This window comes from Athene cunicularia (assembly GCF_003259725.1).
Source record: "Athene cunicularia isolate RWA chromosome 3 unlocalized genomic scaffold, athCun1 chr3_part1, whole genome shotgun sequence".
Taxonomy (NCBI): Eukaryota; Metazoa; Chordata; class Aves; order Strigiformes; family Strigidae; genus Athene; species Athene cunicularia.
In genome coordinates, this window is record NW_020799097.1 from 34405349 (window position 1) to 34420064 (window position 14716).

Consider the following 14716-nt stretch of genomic DNA (forward strand, 5'->3'; position numbering starts at 1 on the left):
CTCCCCACGGCCCCCTGCCTCAAATCCTGCGGGCAAACCCCCAGTGGGGGCTCAGGACCCCTGCGGGGAGAAGTCGGTGGGGCCGGCCGGGCCCCGTGTCGGCTGTCAGAGGAATCGGGACGAGTTCCAGCCTGGAGCTGGAAGTGCCTGGTGGTGGAGATGAGCAGTTCACCGGGGCACGACGGCTCCTGGGCACTTTTCCGCGGGACGGGGAGGTCAAGGGCATGTCGACGGGAGGGCTTGTCTCTCCTGGGCTGAGGGAGGTTGTCTTCGTTTCCGTAACAGGCCAGTTATCTGCATGAGAACCTAAACACGCTGAAAAGAAAGTGACAACCAAAAGACGTGCGCTGACATTTCCAGACACTTTGGGAGTGAGTCAGCTACTCTTAGGGACACGCCACAGCTTCAGCTGTCTGGTATTGATAAAATGCACTTTCCAAAAGCAACATCTCTTCTGCTGATAAACTTTCAAATATTCTTGACCTATTAACACTCTTGCCCAGCTGTTGAGTTGGATTTTTCTCTTTCAGCATTTTGGCATGAGGAATTTAATTTCTTCCTATCTAGATCTGATATGTAAAAGCAATATTTCTACAAAATAATACCTTTTTTAAAAAAAAAAAAAAAAAAAAATTGATTTCCTGAATGAACACACCAAGAACACCTGTATAAATGTGGTGTGAACAGTGGCTTCAGAAGAATGGACATCAGGGATTACAATGAAACATCCTTCCATAGGAAGTGAATTAATGCAAATGAGGCATTTTTTATCACTTGTGCACTGCAACAGTATTTTTTTACAATGTACTGTGGATTTTTTCATCATAGGGTAACTGAGATTTTCTGTTAATAAAAACAATTAATGCAAATAAAGATGGAAGAAAATATGTATTATGCTATTTAAAAGTTAAATAGCTCAGAACAATTATTTTAAAATATTTAAATAATTTGGTACTAAACATAAAACTGGACTTACATGAGTGGAGACTTTGAAACCAGTAGGTCTCTCGGGTACAAAAATCTCACAGGCTCTCCCTCATAGCCCCAGGTGCTTCTGAGGGGACTGTCTCCCATTCTTCTCAGCTGACCAGCTTTGCTTAATTTCTTCTTCTGAAATAAGACTCAGAGCTGGCAAGAGCAAATAATTCTTTGACTCCAAGGGCAGCAGGATTTCTTTCTTATCTTTAACTCTTTGTTCTAATCGTTCTAACCCTGCTCCTCCTGAGATCTTTTACATGTAAAATACACCAACGAACTGCATTTAGAGTGTGTGCTTCCATACATCACAGTAATTAAACAGGTTGTTTTTAATCAGCTCTGTTGCTATGTACATTCATAGTCTGAGTACATAATATGTGATGCAGAAGGCATTTCTGAAATGCATAAACATTTACTAACACTCTCCTGTCTGCTTGTTTCTTAGACGTGTTAAACACATTAAGGCCATACCCTCCAGCTCTGCAATTTTCTTTCCTAGATAAGCTGAATAAAGCGAAACAGTGACAAAGTTTAATTTTTTAAAAAATCAAGATTTTAAATAATATTTATGCTTTTAATAATAATGACCATTTCTGGTGTAGGTATGTGATCATAAAATTGCTGGTAACCAGGAACTTCTTAGAAATTTTGAACGGGTTTGGGGTCTAGAATAATTCAAGCTACTTTGTGTTTCTGGCACCTTTTTTTGGCACCTTTTTTTGTTTCCTCAGGCTGCATTGCCAGGGCAGAATAAAACAGGACGTTCTGCATTTCAGCACTGTAAACCTCGAATATGATTTCCATGTGGATATCACACTAGATTTGGCCTCTGTGGCTTCCTGGCAGTTAGTTGCATCTGCTTTACATATGAATATGGTAAATGCCTTATTCATATGTATCTGAGTATATGTTTTGCACAGAGGAAGAATTAAAGAACTGTCAACTCTTTGAACATTAAACAATAAATAGATTCAGCATTAAGTGTTGTTAGACAGGAAAACTGTGCTGCTACCAGTGACTTACCTACATCTACCCTGGAAGTACCTTGCTGGTGGGTCTATCACTGCAACTATCACTACAGCATATCTAAATTAAACACTGTGGTAGTATGGTCATTTAGGAGGCCCATTTGTTCCTTACAAAACAAAGGACAGCCTTTCCTGTGTATTTTTTATTCCCTATTAAAACAGTCATAAAGCTAATATTGCACAGTATTATATCTACATCCCTAAAATGCAGAAGGACAAAATAAGGCAACCCACTTCCTCCAGGCCCTGCCTTCTCTGAGAGCCTTCCAGTCAGCAACATGAGAAGAACTCGGTCTGGTGTTTATTTATTTGGGTAATTTCATTTCAGAGATGGTATTCAGAGAGCAGTATTAGTCTGACCTCTCATAATGAGGACTGGCTTCTTAAATTAGCAGTGTTCAGCAAGGACTGCTTCTATCTGAAATCTACTCATTTAATGGAACAGCTATGGAAGCAGCATCCCTGGAGAGTGTTACAGCCATAAAATAATTATCTACCTCACCAGGTATGTTTTCCTTAGCAACTCTTTATTGCTTTAATTTCTCTAACTGATTTTTCCCATCATGTAATGCTCTGAAAGTAAGATATTATTGTGATTCCAAATAAGTAGAACTGGAAAAGTAAATGAATCATTCAAAACCAGAAGTATAAATAGAAAGGAACTGGCCTTTTAATGCAATTTGGGAGTCTAACAAAAGCCATTTGTATTCAGTCATTTTTTAAAAAATATCATATCTTTAATAATAAAATTGAAAAAATAGAGGGAACTAACTTATAGTCTCTTCCATATATATACACAAACAGAATTTATATTAAAACATTCCTAAACTAAGTTGGTTTGTTCCAGAGAAGCTGGTTCATTATTACACAACAGAATCCTGACCTATTCAGGAAACATTCCCCAGTGAAGCCAGTACAAATCTTGCTTGATTTAAGAGGACAAGAAAGTAAATTAAGTGAGGACAGTGACCCTGTATATTTGTCAGGTATCACATTATGTCTTAACATGACCGTCACAGCAATGGACTAGCCACAAAGACTTGTGGATGCAGGTCTAAGCACTCCTCCACACGACTGAGGGGTCCCCAATGAAAGAACAGTGATCTATTGAGAAAACACATAATTTTAAAACATCAAAACACTTTTAAAAATCACTAGTCACTAGCTGCTACTTGCAGAACATTCTCATACAATGTTCTCCGAGTACCTAAATTGAATACAACCTATGATGAAAGGTTAAAAACCATGGGTTCCCCTACATTTGGTAACCCATCCATTGTTTCAGTGTAATTACTCCCTACAAAGAAGCACACAATATTAATCAGCGACAAAGTCTGAAATGGTGCAGTGCCAAGCTCTGAACAGGAACATTTTGCTAATTCGTCTTAGTACTTCTATATGAAAAAATATCAATATATATTGTGACAGAAGGGTCTGTGTAGGCAGTAGGTAGACTTATGGAGGAGTTAATCTTGTGCCTGAATGGACATGTTATTCAAAGTTTCTGAACATTCAAGTTGCGGTAGCTAATGAGAGATCTGATCCCATTGTTGCAGGCAGTGGAGTAATTAATGACAGTGGGGGAATTTTAAGACCAAATACATTGTCATTAGGCCAATGGCTGATGCTGTCCTTCTCTCCCCCACAGGCACAAAAGGAATTGAGTACGGAGAGATGATGCTATTCTCCTGACTGAGAAGGAGGTTGGAGGGAACCTGTCAAGGGGGAATACTCAGCTGCTGCTACACCCTCTCCTGATATGCATTTTTCCAAGAAGTTTTAGAGGATGTAAAGGTCAGCCCCAAACTTCCTGTCAGTTCAGCAGGACAAACATTCAAAAGCTTAAACGCTCTGACAAGAGAATCTGATAATGAATGCATAGAACCATAGTAAATGGAAAAGATCCTGAGAGGTCATTTAGTTCATCCTCCATTGTTTAAAGTATGCCAGGGCTTCAAAGAGAAATCCTCCATACCATACTTAGTACTAACAGCATACTTTGGGGAGCTGTTTCCTAGTGGCTGACAATAGATAATGACTTGTTTTAGGTGAGTTGCATGTTCTCCATAGTTGGACTATGAGCACAGCAGTCAGAAATAAGTTGGATCGACAGAGTAAAAGTCTACTTTGAAGTGAAAGGAAAAGTTATTTAGGAAAAACTAAACCAAACCAAACAAAACAACTACACCAGAGAAGTCTTTATGTTTGTATGATTCCATGAAAATAGTCTCAGTTTAGTATGAAAAAATAATTGTTTGATTAACTGGAAACTCTGCAAATTCTCAACCTGCGATCAAAGAACCAGAACTGGGAGCTTCCTTCCTGCATGTGACTGCCAGAGGTACAGACCCCACCACTCTTGCTAAAAACCTTTTGCTGTCAAAGTATGTCTACTCTTGACAGTCATGTAATTTTTTTGAACATTTCTAAACTTTAGGGGAGATGGACGCCATGGTCGTCATCATCCCCAGCTCCCCTCACCTTCAGCGCCTTGACACCCAGACTGGCAGGTTGTGGAATTCACCACAGCTCTTTCCTCTCCAAAAGAATGGGCACAAGAGGCAAAACTTGGGCCAGGATATGGCCAAGGAATATACCAGGCCTGAGAAGCTGGAAAACACAGGTTATATATGCTACCATGAGACCTATGGGGCTCTCACCTGCACGTCACCTATCACAGGTGTTGACAGACACATGGAAATTCTGAGAGTTTGGGGAAAAAAAAAAGTCAGGCAAGAGCTTAGCATGCAGGCATTAAAAGCACTGCCTAGGTATCACCTCTCAGGACGTTTGTGAACTCCACATGAGCTAACTTTAAAAAGTAAATTTGTTTCTTTTTCACAAGTCATAATTGGCTAGTGACTAAAGGGGAAAATACATGGAGCAAAACAATGCAAATTTAAATCAGCATTTCTTAATGCAGCCTTGTGGCTGCTTCCCAATATGTTGAATGATGACAGTTCCAAATACCAGAATTTAAGATTTATTTGGGTTATAAATAGATGTTGCCCTGTGCTTCAGTATCAGAAGCACTCTGTTGTGTAAACAGAAAACTACTGGGTTTTGTTTCTGCTTTTAAAGGTTACTTAAAAGCTTCTACCCACTCTTTGCTGACAGTCTTTTTCACCTGCTGGAGTTCAGTGTCTCTCTTGTGAATCAACACCTCTACAGCCTTCAGAGAGGCTTCACAGGAAGCTGTTAAAATGTCTCTTCTCATATGCCCTTTCCCCCACTCTATTGGATGCTTTCCAGCTGGCCTCACTAATCTGCTAGTTTTTAGCAACCTCAGTTTATTGAACACATCTTGGTTTTGGCGTTATCCTGATTTCTGCTATAACACACTCTTCTCTAGAGAAATATGTTTGCTACTAGCTCCAGTGTCTCTTCTTTGTTTTACGAATAAAATAAAATATATATATTTTTAAGAGTATTTAAAAAAAAAAAATCATCTGCTTGGGATTTTTAAACAAAAGATTTTTTTAAGGACAAATTACACTCTGAAACACCACCCAAGTTCTTTCTATCATTTGCTATTACATTTTCTAGAGTATAAATGTTCAGCTGGTAAATCTGAGCTGTTGCTCCTTTACCCTCTGCCCAGTGCTCTTTGAAATTTGGGTGAAGTGCTACTTAAGGCACATCACAACATAGGGCTTTACTACATCATGATCTTCTTCCCCAGTTATGAACATCAGCAACTGCAAGATGAGGTCCCTTTCTTTATGCTGGGAGTAGCTGTTGGGACCAAACTACAGAATCTTCTCTAACCTCTCAAGAAGCCAAGAAAGCAGATGGGAGTTGTGCTCCTTGACACATGACCCACCATCGCAGCTTTACTGCTTGTGAACATCAGCTGTGCCCACTGCCCTGTCCTGCATGGTCACCTCAGGTGGCATTTGACTATGTGTTAAGATACGTTTAGGTGCCTGCATGTGATCCCAGCATCTAAACTTCTGCAGTGGGTGATTGAAGATGTAGTTAACAAACTCAGCAGTGCCTGAGCAATTTGGCCACCCACTGTTCATGGGACTTGGCTCAGCCACTTTAACATTGCAATCTAGAGCCATCTGAGTGCCCTACAGCATCTGAGACCTCTTATGGAGCTGCTAGCTACAGCCCAGGACACATAGATGCTGCACATCTCAAACTGTACTAGACCACTTAGGAGGCAGAGTCAAACGCCCAGTGCTGGTTTGGGTGGCACAGGCATCTGCTAGGCCCCCAGCTGCTATAACACAAGTGTGCGAGTCTCCTGCAGTTCCTCTGTTGTATTTGTCAGCCCGAAGCAAATGCCTCACATATAGCCTGAGATAGTGCTAGACACTCGTTTAGCCAACTGGATTGAGCGCTTTTAAGCTCTGGTATTTTTGCCAGCCAAGTCCTCTGCTGATGCCAGACATAGTCTGGCATGTAAACACCTATATACTGGGAACCAGAATGAGACCAGCAAATGTGCCTCATGTTGATCAAAAGATGTCTAGATGGTAGAGATTTCCAGTCTCTACCCCTCTGCTTTTGGATCTCAGACCCAGAGAAGTAAAGATTATAACAGAGGTTCCTGCCTAACTCTGTAAAATACATTATAAGAAGCTTTTACAGCCTAGCCCTACAGTTGATGTCTCTCCTGCAACACTCTCAATTTTTTGTGACTTCCTTTTAGAAACTGCATTTACACCCCATAATTAATTAAGCTGGGGTAACCAAAAGTTGTGATTCCCCTCTTATTGTCCCATAAATCTGGCCATACATTTCAGTACTACTTCCAGAAATAATCTTTTCTTCTTGTTTTTGTTGTTCTTGTAAGATATTTTTTCTCTTTGTTTTTAATAGAAGAGAATTTCTTGGTATTGCTCTTCTAAAAAATCAGTCTATTTATGTGAATGTCTGAGTATGGATTTAAGAGTCTAAGTTTAGGCCCTTATTTCTGAAAATCTCAGCCAAAGGGAGAAGGTGTACTAACCTCCCAGTGCACTGCGCTCCAGCTCTGTGGCACATTGGTCCCAGTGCAATGCTCCACACATAGCACATATTAGCACACCACCACTATATTTAGCAAAATGTGCCCTACTGCTCCTAAGAGATGACTGAATAAACCTTGATAACAAAGCTGGCCTGGCTCCTTTGGGACTTGTAACTTAACACTGAGCAACAGAGATCATTAAAAGGTTTTAATTATATAATTCCCTTTTGCATAGTGTTATAATAGATAAGATTGCATGTGTGTGTCAGCCTTTCCATTATAAACTTCAGGTCCCAGGGCATTAGTCATCCAGAGTAAGTGTTCATGTTGAGATGAAACAGTGTGGAGCCATTCTGATATTAAATAAGTATCTATAACTCAATTAGTTAAAGAGCACATTCATAGCTTAAAGGTCCTGATGGAATCACAAGCTCCTCCTTGCACCCCTGCAGGAACAGAAGCTGCTCACAGTTATTGGGAACAAACTGTCTCATCAGGTGAGACAAGTTCTAGCAGCACTGAATCTCCCTCTCTCCCATTTATTCCAAAATGCATCTCTGAATATCTATGCATAATGTTATGGTCACACTGATGAGAATGATACCAGGAGATTTGCGTAGAAACTCAAAGGAATCTTAATTTGGGACTAAGATCATTTTTCGCAGATCACATACTTGTCCTGTGCAGCCCAGATTTCTTGGTTAAAGGGGGAAAACTTCTGTGGAAAAAGACAGATACCCATCTACAAGTATTTACATTTTTTGCTGCTGTTTCAGGTATTGTTAAAACTGGACAAACACGTGTCTCTTTTGGCCCTGAGAAGTCCACTACAAATTTTTTAACCCAAATAAATTGAGACAGTTCAAATTGTTTCTGGATCCTTGTGGCAGCTGAAACACTGTTGGATTAGCCTATATAGAGTATCTCAATCGAACACTTTACTGTTCTTTTCAAGGAAAACATTCTGCTGCTGCTCCTGGTGAAATCACAGGGAACTGCATCTCAAGGTGAGCTTCATAGACAGCCTCAAGAAGACAAATGTTGCTGAATACAACTCTAATCGTAAGGATACCCTTTCATTAGACTGACATATCACAAGACACTCTACTCTCTTATTTTACATTTGCTCTGTTAGCAGTTAAATGCGTGTTGTTCAGAGAGAGAGAGTGCACCTATGCTGCACTATGCTTTTAAAGCAATACTCTGACCATGTTCACTTCATACTTAGTTTGTAACTATGGTATTTAGGAAGCCTTAATTTGCATAACTCTAAACCTCCAAGCCTCCTGTGGTCTTTTCTATTGTAGTTCCTTCCATGTTCTGGTGTATATAAACCTTAAATATTGCTGGATCTTACTGGATCATCCCTTTCCAACTATTTCCATGCCCACCAGACAGCATCTTGCCTTTTCTTCAGCCAGAAAAGATACAGCAAGACAAGGGACATTTTCACCAACAAAAATGCCAAAGCTGGTAACACAACAGTAAAACAATCAAATACTGGGAAGGGAGAGGAAAGATAACTACATGCACTGCATAAACCAGAGGAGGGACATTGCAGAAAGTTCAGATTGCTGGATTGGGAACTCAAAGAAAGACATTAGCAAAGGACAAATTAAGCCCTCTGGCAGTTTTCTGTAGGGCATACCAGGCTGTATGTAATGGGAGTGAATATTTTGTGATCTGAGTGAACTGTATACAAATACCAGTATTTCCCAAGGAGATAAAACTGGGACTGTGTGACTGGGGACTCAGTGGGATAACACCCTTCTCTCAAGTACCTCCCCAGACCCTGTGAGTGAATTTGGCTTGTCACAACATTTATAAACAGGAACCCCAGCCAATTACTGGGGTTCTTTTTGTGAGGATGCATCTTCTGAGAAAATAGATACAATTGTGCTTTAGCTTTACATGTGTTCCAGGGAAGCCTGTGATCAGTTAGTCTAATAGAAAATCTGTGAACAATAAGAGCAACTCTTGAAAAATATTGGGACAAGACCAAAACATATATCACAGACTATGCACTGCCCACCAAGTTTGAAGACCTGAATACTCACATTCAGAAAAAGTACAGTACAGCCAAGAGATTCTCCTCAGACTGCGTTTCTGGACAAGCCATTATTTTTACAGCAGAATTGACTGAGAAAAATAAGGGGAAAGGCTCAAGCAAGTTAGACTAGGGAAGGTGGTGTTGTTATTAAAGGAAACTTCCTTTAAAAAATAAGCGCACAAGCACGCACATGAAAAGATACATTGGTTCTGACTTACTCATCCCCTAGATACCTTATTTAGGGTCAAGTCAGGTTAATCAGATTGATTTTGTATTTGAAAGTCTGATTCACTCTAGCAAGTATGAAGGTCAACCTCCAGCTCTTTTGATATGTAAGAGAATAGAGAAAGAATGGGAGAATAAGGAAAGACAGCTTAATACAAAAGATGCCAAAAAAAAAAATCATCATATTTTCTTATAGTTCAGAGTAGTGACAGCCAAGGTGAAAAACATTAGAAAAGTGTTATTTTTACTCTGGGCTGTTGAAAAAGAAAAAACTACAAATAAGATCATGAACTTAAGAGATCTCTCTAGTGTTTTTTAATTTCTGAGAGTTTCTGAACTTTTTTCATGCTATCTTTTAGGAAGCCAGTGCTATGACAGTGTGTATTATTAGTGCTCAGACTTCTACTGGGGAAATTTTTGTGTGCGTCAGGCTAATTGGATCTACACATATATTCAGCAGCCAAGAAAATGTAGCCCAGGGCACAGTTCTAAGAGTAGATAGTTCTGAGCTACCTTCCCAATGGAGAAAGTAAAACATGGTCTGTACATCTGGAGTCTCAGAAAGGATTTGTAACCTAGAACTGCAATACTGAGGATCTAATTTTTGCCTGTTTCATCTGATTATTACTTGAATAGTCATTTCTCTTACAGTTTTTTTTTTTTTTTTTTTATTCTGCCACAGCTAGCACGCTACTAAGCTTTCCTTTTTTTAACCTTAAAACCATACAAGTTTAAAAGCTTAGATAATGAAAAACAGGGTAGCAAGGGAAGTGGAAGAGATGGAGTACTCATTGCCTATCTAGCAGAATGTTTTGGGGGTGACATTTAGAACAATCCAGCTCACTGGAAGCCAGGACAGCATTCCCATGTCCTCAGCTCCCCAGAGGCTTTCCCATCCTTTAAAGCAAAATATTAAAAAAAATCATAGCTACCATTTCTAATAACAGTAACTGAAATAAATTTTACATGAAATAGAAAAATAGAAAAATAAACTTTACATTAAACCTGTTTTGAGGAGAGCTACTATGTGTTTTGCCTAAACACAACCAAAAGTAGGACTGCAGTTATGTAGCAATGTTGTACATCAGTATAATACCTAACAAGAAAATATTGATTTAAGGACGGTAATTAAGCACTGCAGTAACAGAATCAGACAAGAAAAACACACAATTTGAGTGGGTTAACTGCCAGCAGTCCATGACTTCATATTACCATTTTATTTTTTTAATAATTTTTTCACATTAGCAAGGAGTAATAGATGTTGCTTTTCTTCTCATATATTAAGTATAGGAGACTGAAGGTAAGGGCTTCAGATATTTCCAAACACTTTCCATTAATTTTAGCCCTAGAGAAGATGTGTCACTCTGTTTTTGCATTTTCCTAGAGAAAGGCAGTATAGCAGTATAGGCACCTGGTTTGCACCTCCTGGCAGCTTGTGATGTGGACATGCCTGCAACAAATTACACATGACTGAACAGCAGACAGGAATTTCCCTGTTAGCCTTGTAATGCAGTCCCAGAATATGGCGATGAGCAGCTGACCATGAGTCTTGTTTGGTTTCATCCTTCAACTGCCCCTGCAGCAGAAAAAAATCCAGAAGTGCCAGAAGACCCACAGCTTGCACACCCCACCCCACACACACCCAGCAGCAGCACGGCATGGCCCTGGCAATGCCAGCCTGCCTCCAGCTGCACGCTCCAGGGACACGTTTGGGGGTTACTAGACACCTCTGCCAGAACATTTTTTTGTCATTTGCTACTCATTTAAATAACACTTCAAGGCTCCGTCTATAAATTTCTGTGGTGAAGGTTTTTCCTAGCTTGCATTTACCCTACATACTCTGTGACCAGGGAGCAGGCAGCACCGCTCACAAGCTGCAGCCATTCCAGAGACAGCAGACTCCGAGATGCAGTTGACTGGGAGAACAGGAACGGCTGCATGTTCTGCTTCGGGTGCACACAGAAATACACATTTACCACCTAGTTCATCACAGAATTTTTATAATTTAGACTATTTAAACCATTGTCCTCTTTTCCATATTCTTCGTAATTCCTGCAGGCAGGAGAGGATGTGGGCTTTTTAAAGATTTTGATCTTTTCATTATGCTGCCTTCCAGATACCCACCACTCGGTCCACATCTTGGTAGGAACTCCGGGCACATGGGAGAAGCAGAAACCTTACCAGTGTTGTAGAGAGCAGACCCATTCCTTCACATGCTGTGAACCATGTATGTTCACTATGCTGTGAAGTTTCTCTTCCTTGTCAATGTTCATCTCAAGATAAGCTGTACCCCATTTCCCAAAGCCCCTTTCGAGATATTCATCCAAGCAGTTCTTACTCTTTTAGTTATGCAGTTGGCCAAACCCACCTATGCAGAGACACTACCATCAAGGGGTATTCCCCAACTGTCCTTTTTTAAGACTTTAAAAAAGACAACATCCTAGAGAGTTCTCAGTACACTGGCCCTTTTCTTCCAGTTTGCCTCAAGTTTAACAAGCATACTGGTTCTCCAGGATAGCAATGAAAAATTCTAAACAAACTTACTCCACAAGAGGCTTAAAATAGTACTGTAGTGGGAAGCTAGATGTTTGTGCATGTTTTCACATTTTGGAAAAGCCATTGTTTCCTTGTGAAGAGAAACAAAAGGATTAATTTGATGGAATTTTTTTTAGAAGCTGTTTTTTACAGCCAATACCAGACTATCAGCATAATAATCCACAAGTATCAACTTGACAGACAAGCTACAAAGGCACAAATTGTGTAAGGAACATAAAACCTAACTAGGGATGCACAGCTACCACTGGTTCCCAGAGGTGTTCTTCCCCAGTAACTGCAATAGTCATACTAGTAAGAGGCATCAAGGGAGCTTACAAGTGATTCTCATACTCACTGGCAGATGCTTCCCAGAAACAGTTTTCATAGAGCAGGCATTTTCCCTGACAGCACTAGCTACCTCAGATACAAGGTTTATTCCTAAATACATGATAGCAGCTAATAGTTATTACTGGGTATCCCCACACAATTCTAAACCACAATCAAGTTTTTCTCCACCCAAGACAACAATGGATCTCCAGCTGCATTTGTGGTTGTCAGTGTCATACCAAGCTGATAAACACCACCTCAGCCACCAAAAGAAGACAGCTTCAGAAATTATCATGATCAAATCATTATCAGCCCTCTGTTGTGCCTGTACCTACTCAGAGAGCTGTCATACAGTTCTGCGGGAGAAACAGAACAGGTGAGCACTCCTCAACCATGCTTATTGCTAAGGCATATAACCTAGCTTAAGGCACATGGTTCAAATTGCTGCCAGAAAGTTTGGAGCAACCCAGTAGAAATTACATTGGAGCAGAGCAAAAAGCTCTCCCGAAAACCACAGTGCTGACTGAACTTTAGAAGCGGCAGCTACTGACAGACACCCTGACACAGAAGAGTCACAGCAACCTAACTCAGCCATGCCTACAGCTTTTACCTCATTTTCTATGAGCAGTCTTAACATGACATTGAAAGATAACCTGCTTTCCCCTTTAAATTTGTAAAATTCATGATCACCTAGATGGAAGCAGTCAAGTGCCCCTGTGGCTGCCTTCAGAGCTGTTGTAGGAACGCTTTTAACACATGTATTCCTGTTTCCCAGAACAGGAAAGACACCCTTCAGAGAAAGAACAGCAAAACCCTGGAGCAAGTTGCAGAGAGGCTGCAGAATCTCTGTGCTTGGAGATACTCCTCATGTGACGGTTCAAGACCCTGGGCAACCTAACACAGCTCTGCAGCAGCACTGTTATAAGCAGATTGGACTAATAGACCTTCAGAGGTCCCTCCCAACCTGAATTATGCTACAATTGTTTGAAACCTAATCCACTTAACCTGGTGTGTACCTATGACCTAGATCTGCTCCTACCCTACAGACATGGGGCAGTCCTATTCTCAAACTACAGAAGAGTACAATTCATAGATAGAGTTGTCTCTAAGCATTTAGCCTATCCTCAAAGTTAGAGAAAGCTGGAGAAATTCTTCCAAAAAAGCATTAAAAATTTACAAAAATTGTAAGAATTTGAAGCTTTTACAAGCACTGCCTTAAATATCTTCAGTATCTCTGTCTTGATAGGGTTGAGTTCAGCCTAGATCAAACCAACAATCTAATTAACAGTCACTGGAGAAATTCTAGCAGTGCACTAGTACAGTTAGTATTAATGTTTACTGTGCCCCTCCTCCACTGTACTATTTGCTCTAGAACACCCTCAAATTTGCCAGTCAACTTTTCTTCTTATTTTATGCTAAAGAACTGATTGCTTTATTTACTCTAGTGACTGAGAACAAGCTGGCTTTAATCACCTGAAACATGAAGCAATGTTGGGAGACTACTAAGTCTTAATCATGATGAACACACATATGTTGACTTCATGGGCAGCAAGATAAATATACAACCACTCATTAATCATATTCACATGCTTAGAAATCTTCATTCTTTGCAGGAAGTACGATGTTCCATTAAGCTGTAACAGAGAAAAGCCACTGGAAAAGAAAAAAATCTATTAGATGAAGGTGCCAAGTTCAAATGAGACTACTTCTAAGTCCCTGCAGTTGCAGAGGACAGTGTTATCACCTCTACATAGTAAAATATGTCACCCTTGGATGGTGATCAGGAATCAGATTCCTCTATTTGTAGATGTATTACAGTCAACTTCCAGCAGCTGACAGAAAAGATGCAATATAATCAAGTCCTCAAAATTAATTTTCACACAGGTTTAATCTAATCATTTATTACAAGGTTAATTTGCTTCACTAAAGCAAGAAAGGAAATTCCTATACCAAAGACATCATTTTCTCATAGGGATTCAGCGCTCTTCAACTCATCTTTGAAGTATTAACATAAACCGCATATAAAGAAAAGAGGTTCACAGTTCAAAGATTTGCATATTGATCAACACAACGTACATTTACTGGAAGTAAAAAGCACTCCAATGTAGAACACACAATACAGTCCAGACCACCACAACACAACATAAAAACTGCTTTATTGATTGCAGTTAACATGTTACAATTAAATTATGATTCCAAGCATTAAGCCAGCTGCTTCTAGTAAGCATAAGCTGCCATTGTAGTCACATGGAATTGGACGAAGAGATGCTAGTTACTGAGGCACCCTGAACTGGAATCATTTCTGCTTCTTGGGCATTGAAGCAACATATAGCTCATAAATAACATAGGCTGTTCCTGAATTAAGAGACAGAAAAGATATTTTCAGTATGGCAAACAGAATTCCTTTCAAGTCAGATTTCCTTTCCCAGCTTGTTCCAGAAGAAATATTGACAATAAGCAGCTGCAATTCAGACACATTTCTGTAGCCACATTTCAATGATTTTTTTTTTTTTTTTTTGCAATTCATATTTTAGAGAAAAAAAACACAATTCTTAAATACTTCTTCAGAGACTGCATACAAATAAAGGAATAGGGGAAAAAAAAAAAGGGGGG

The 14716-nt window shown here is 39.9% G+C and overlaps 1 protein-coding gene across 1 annotated transcript in view; it reads right to left on the reverse strand.

The window, feature by feature from the left end:
* Nucleotides 1-14225: 14225 nt before the first annotated feature.
* Nucleotides 14226-14716, reverse strand: part of LOC113477638 (cytochrome c oxidase subunit 7A2, mitochondrial) — a 3855-nt gene continuing 3364 nt past the window's right edge. Inside the window, exon 5 of the mRNA XM_026844077.1 lies at nt 14226-14458. Within this exon, the coding sequence (XP_026699878.1) occupies nt 14400-14458 (59 nt within the window). The 3' untranslated portion in view covers nt 14226-14399. The remainder of the gene's footprint in view (nt 14459-14716) is intronic.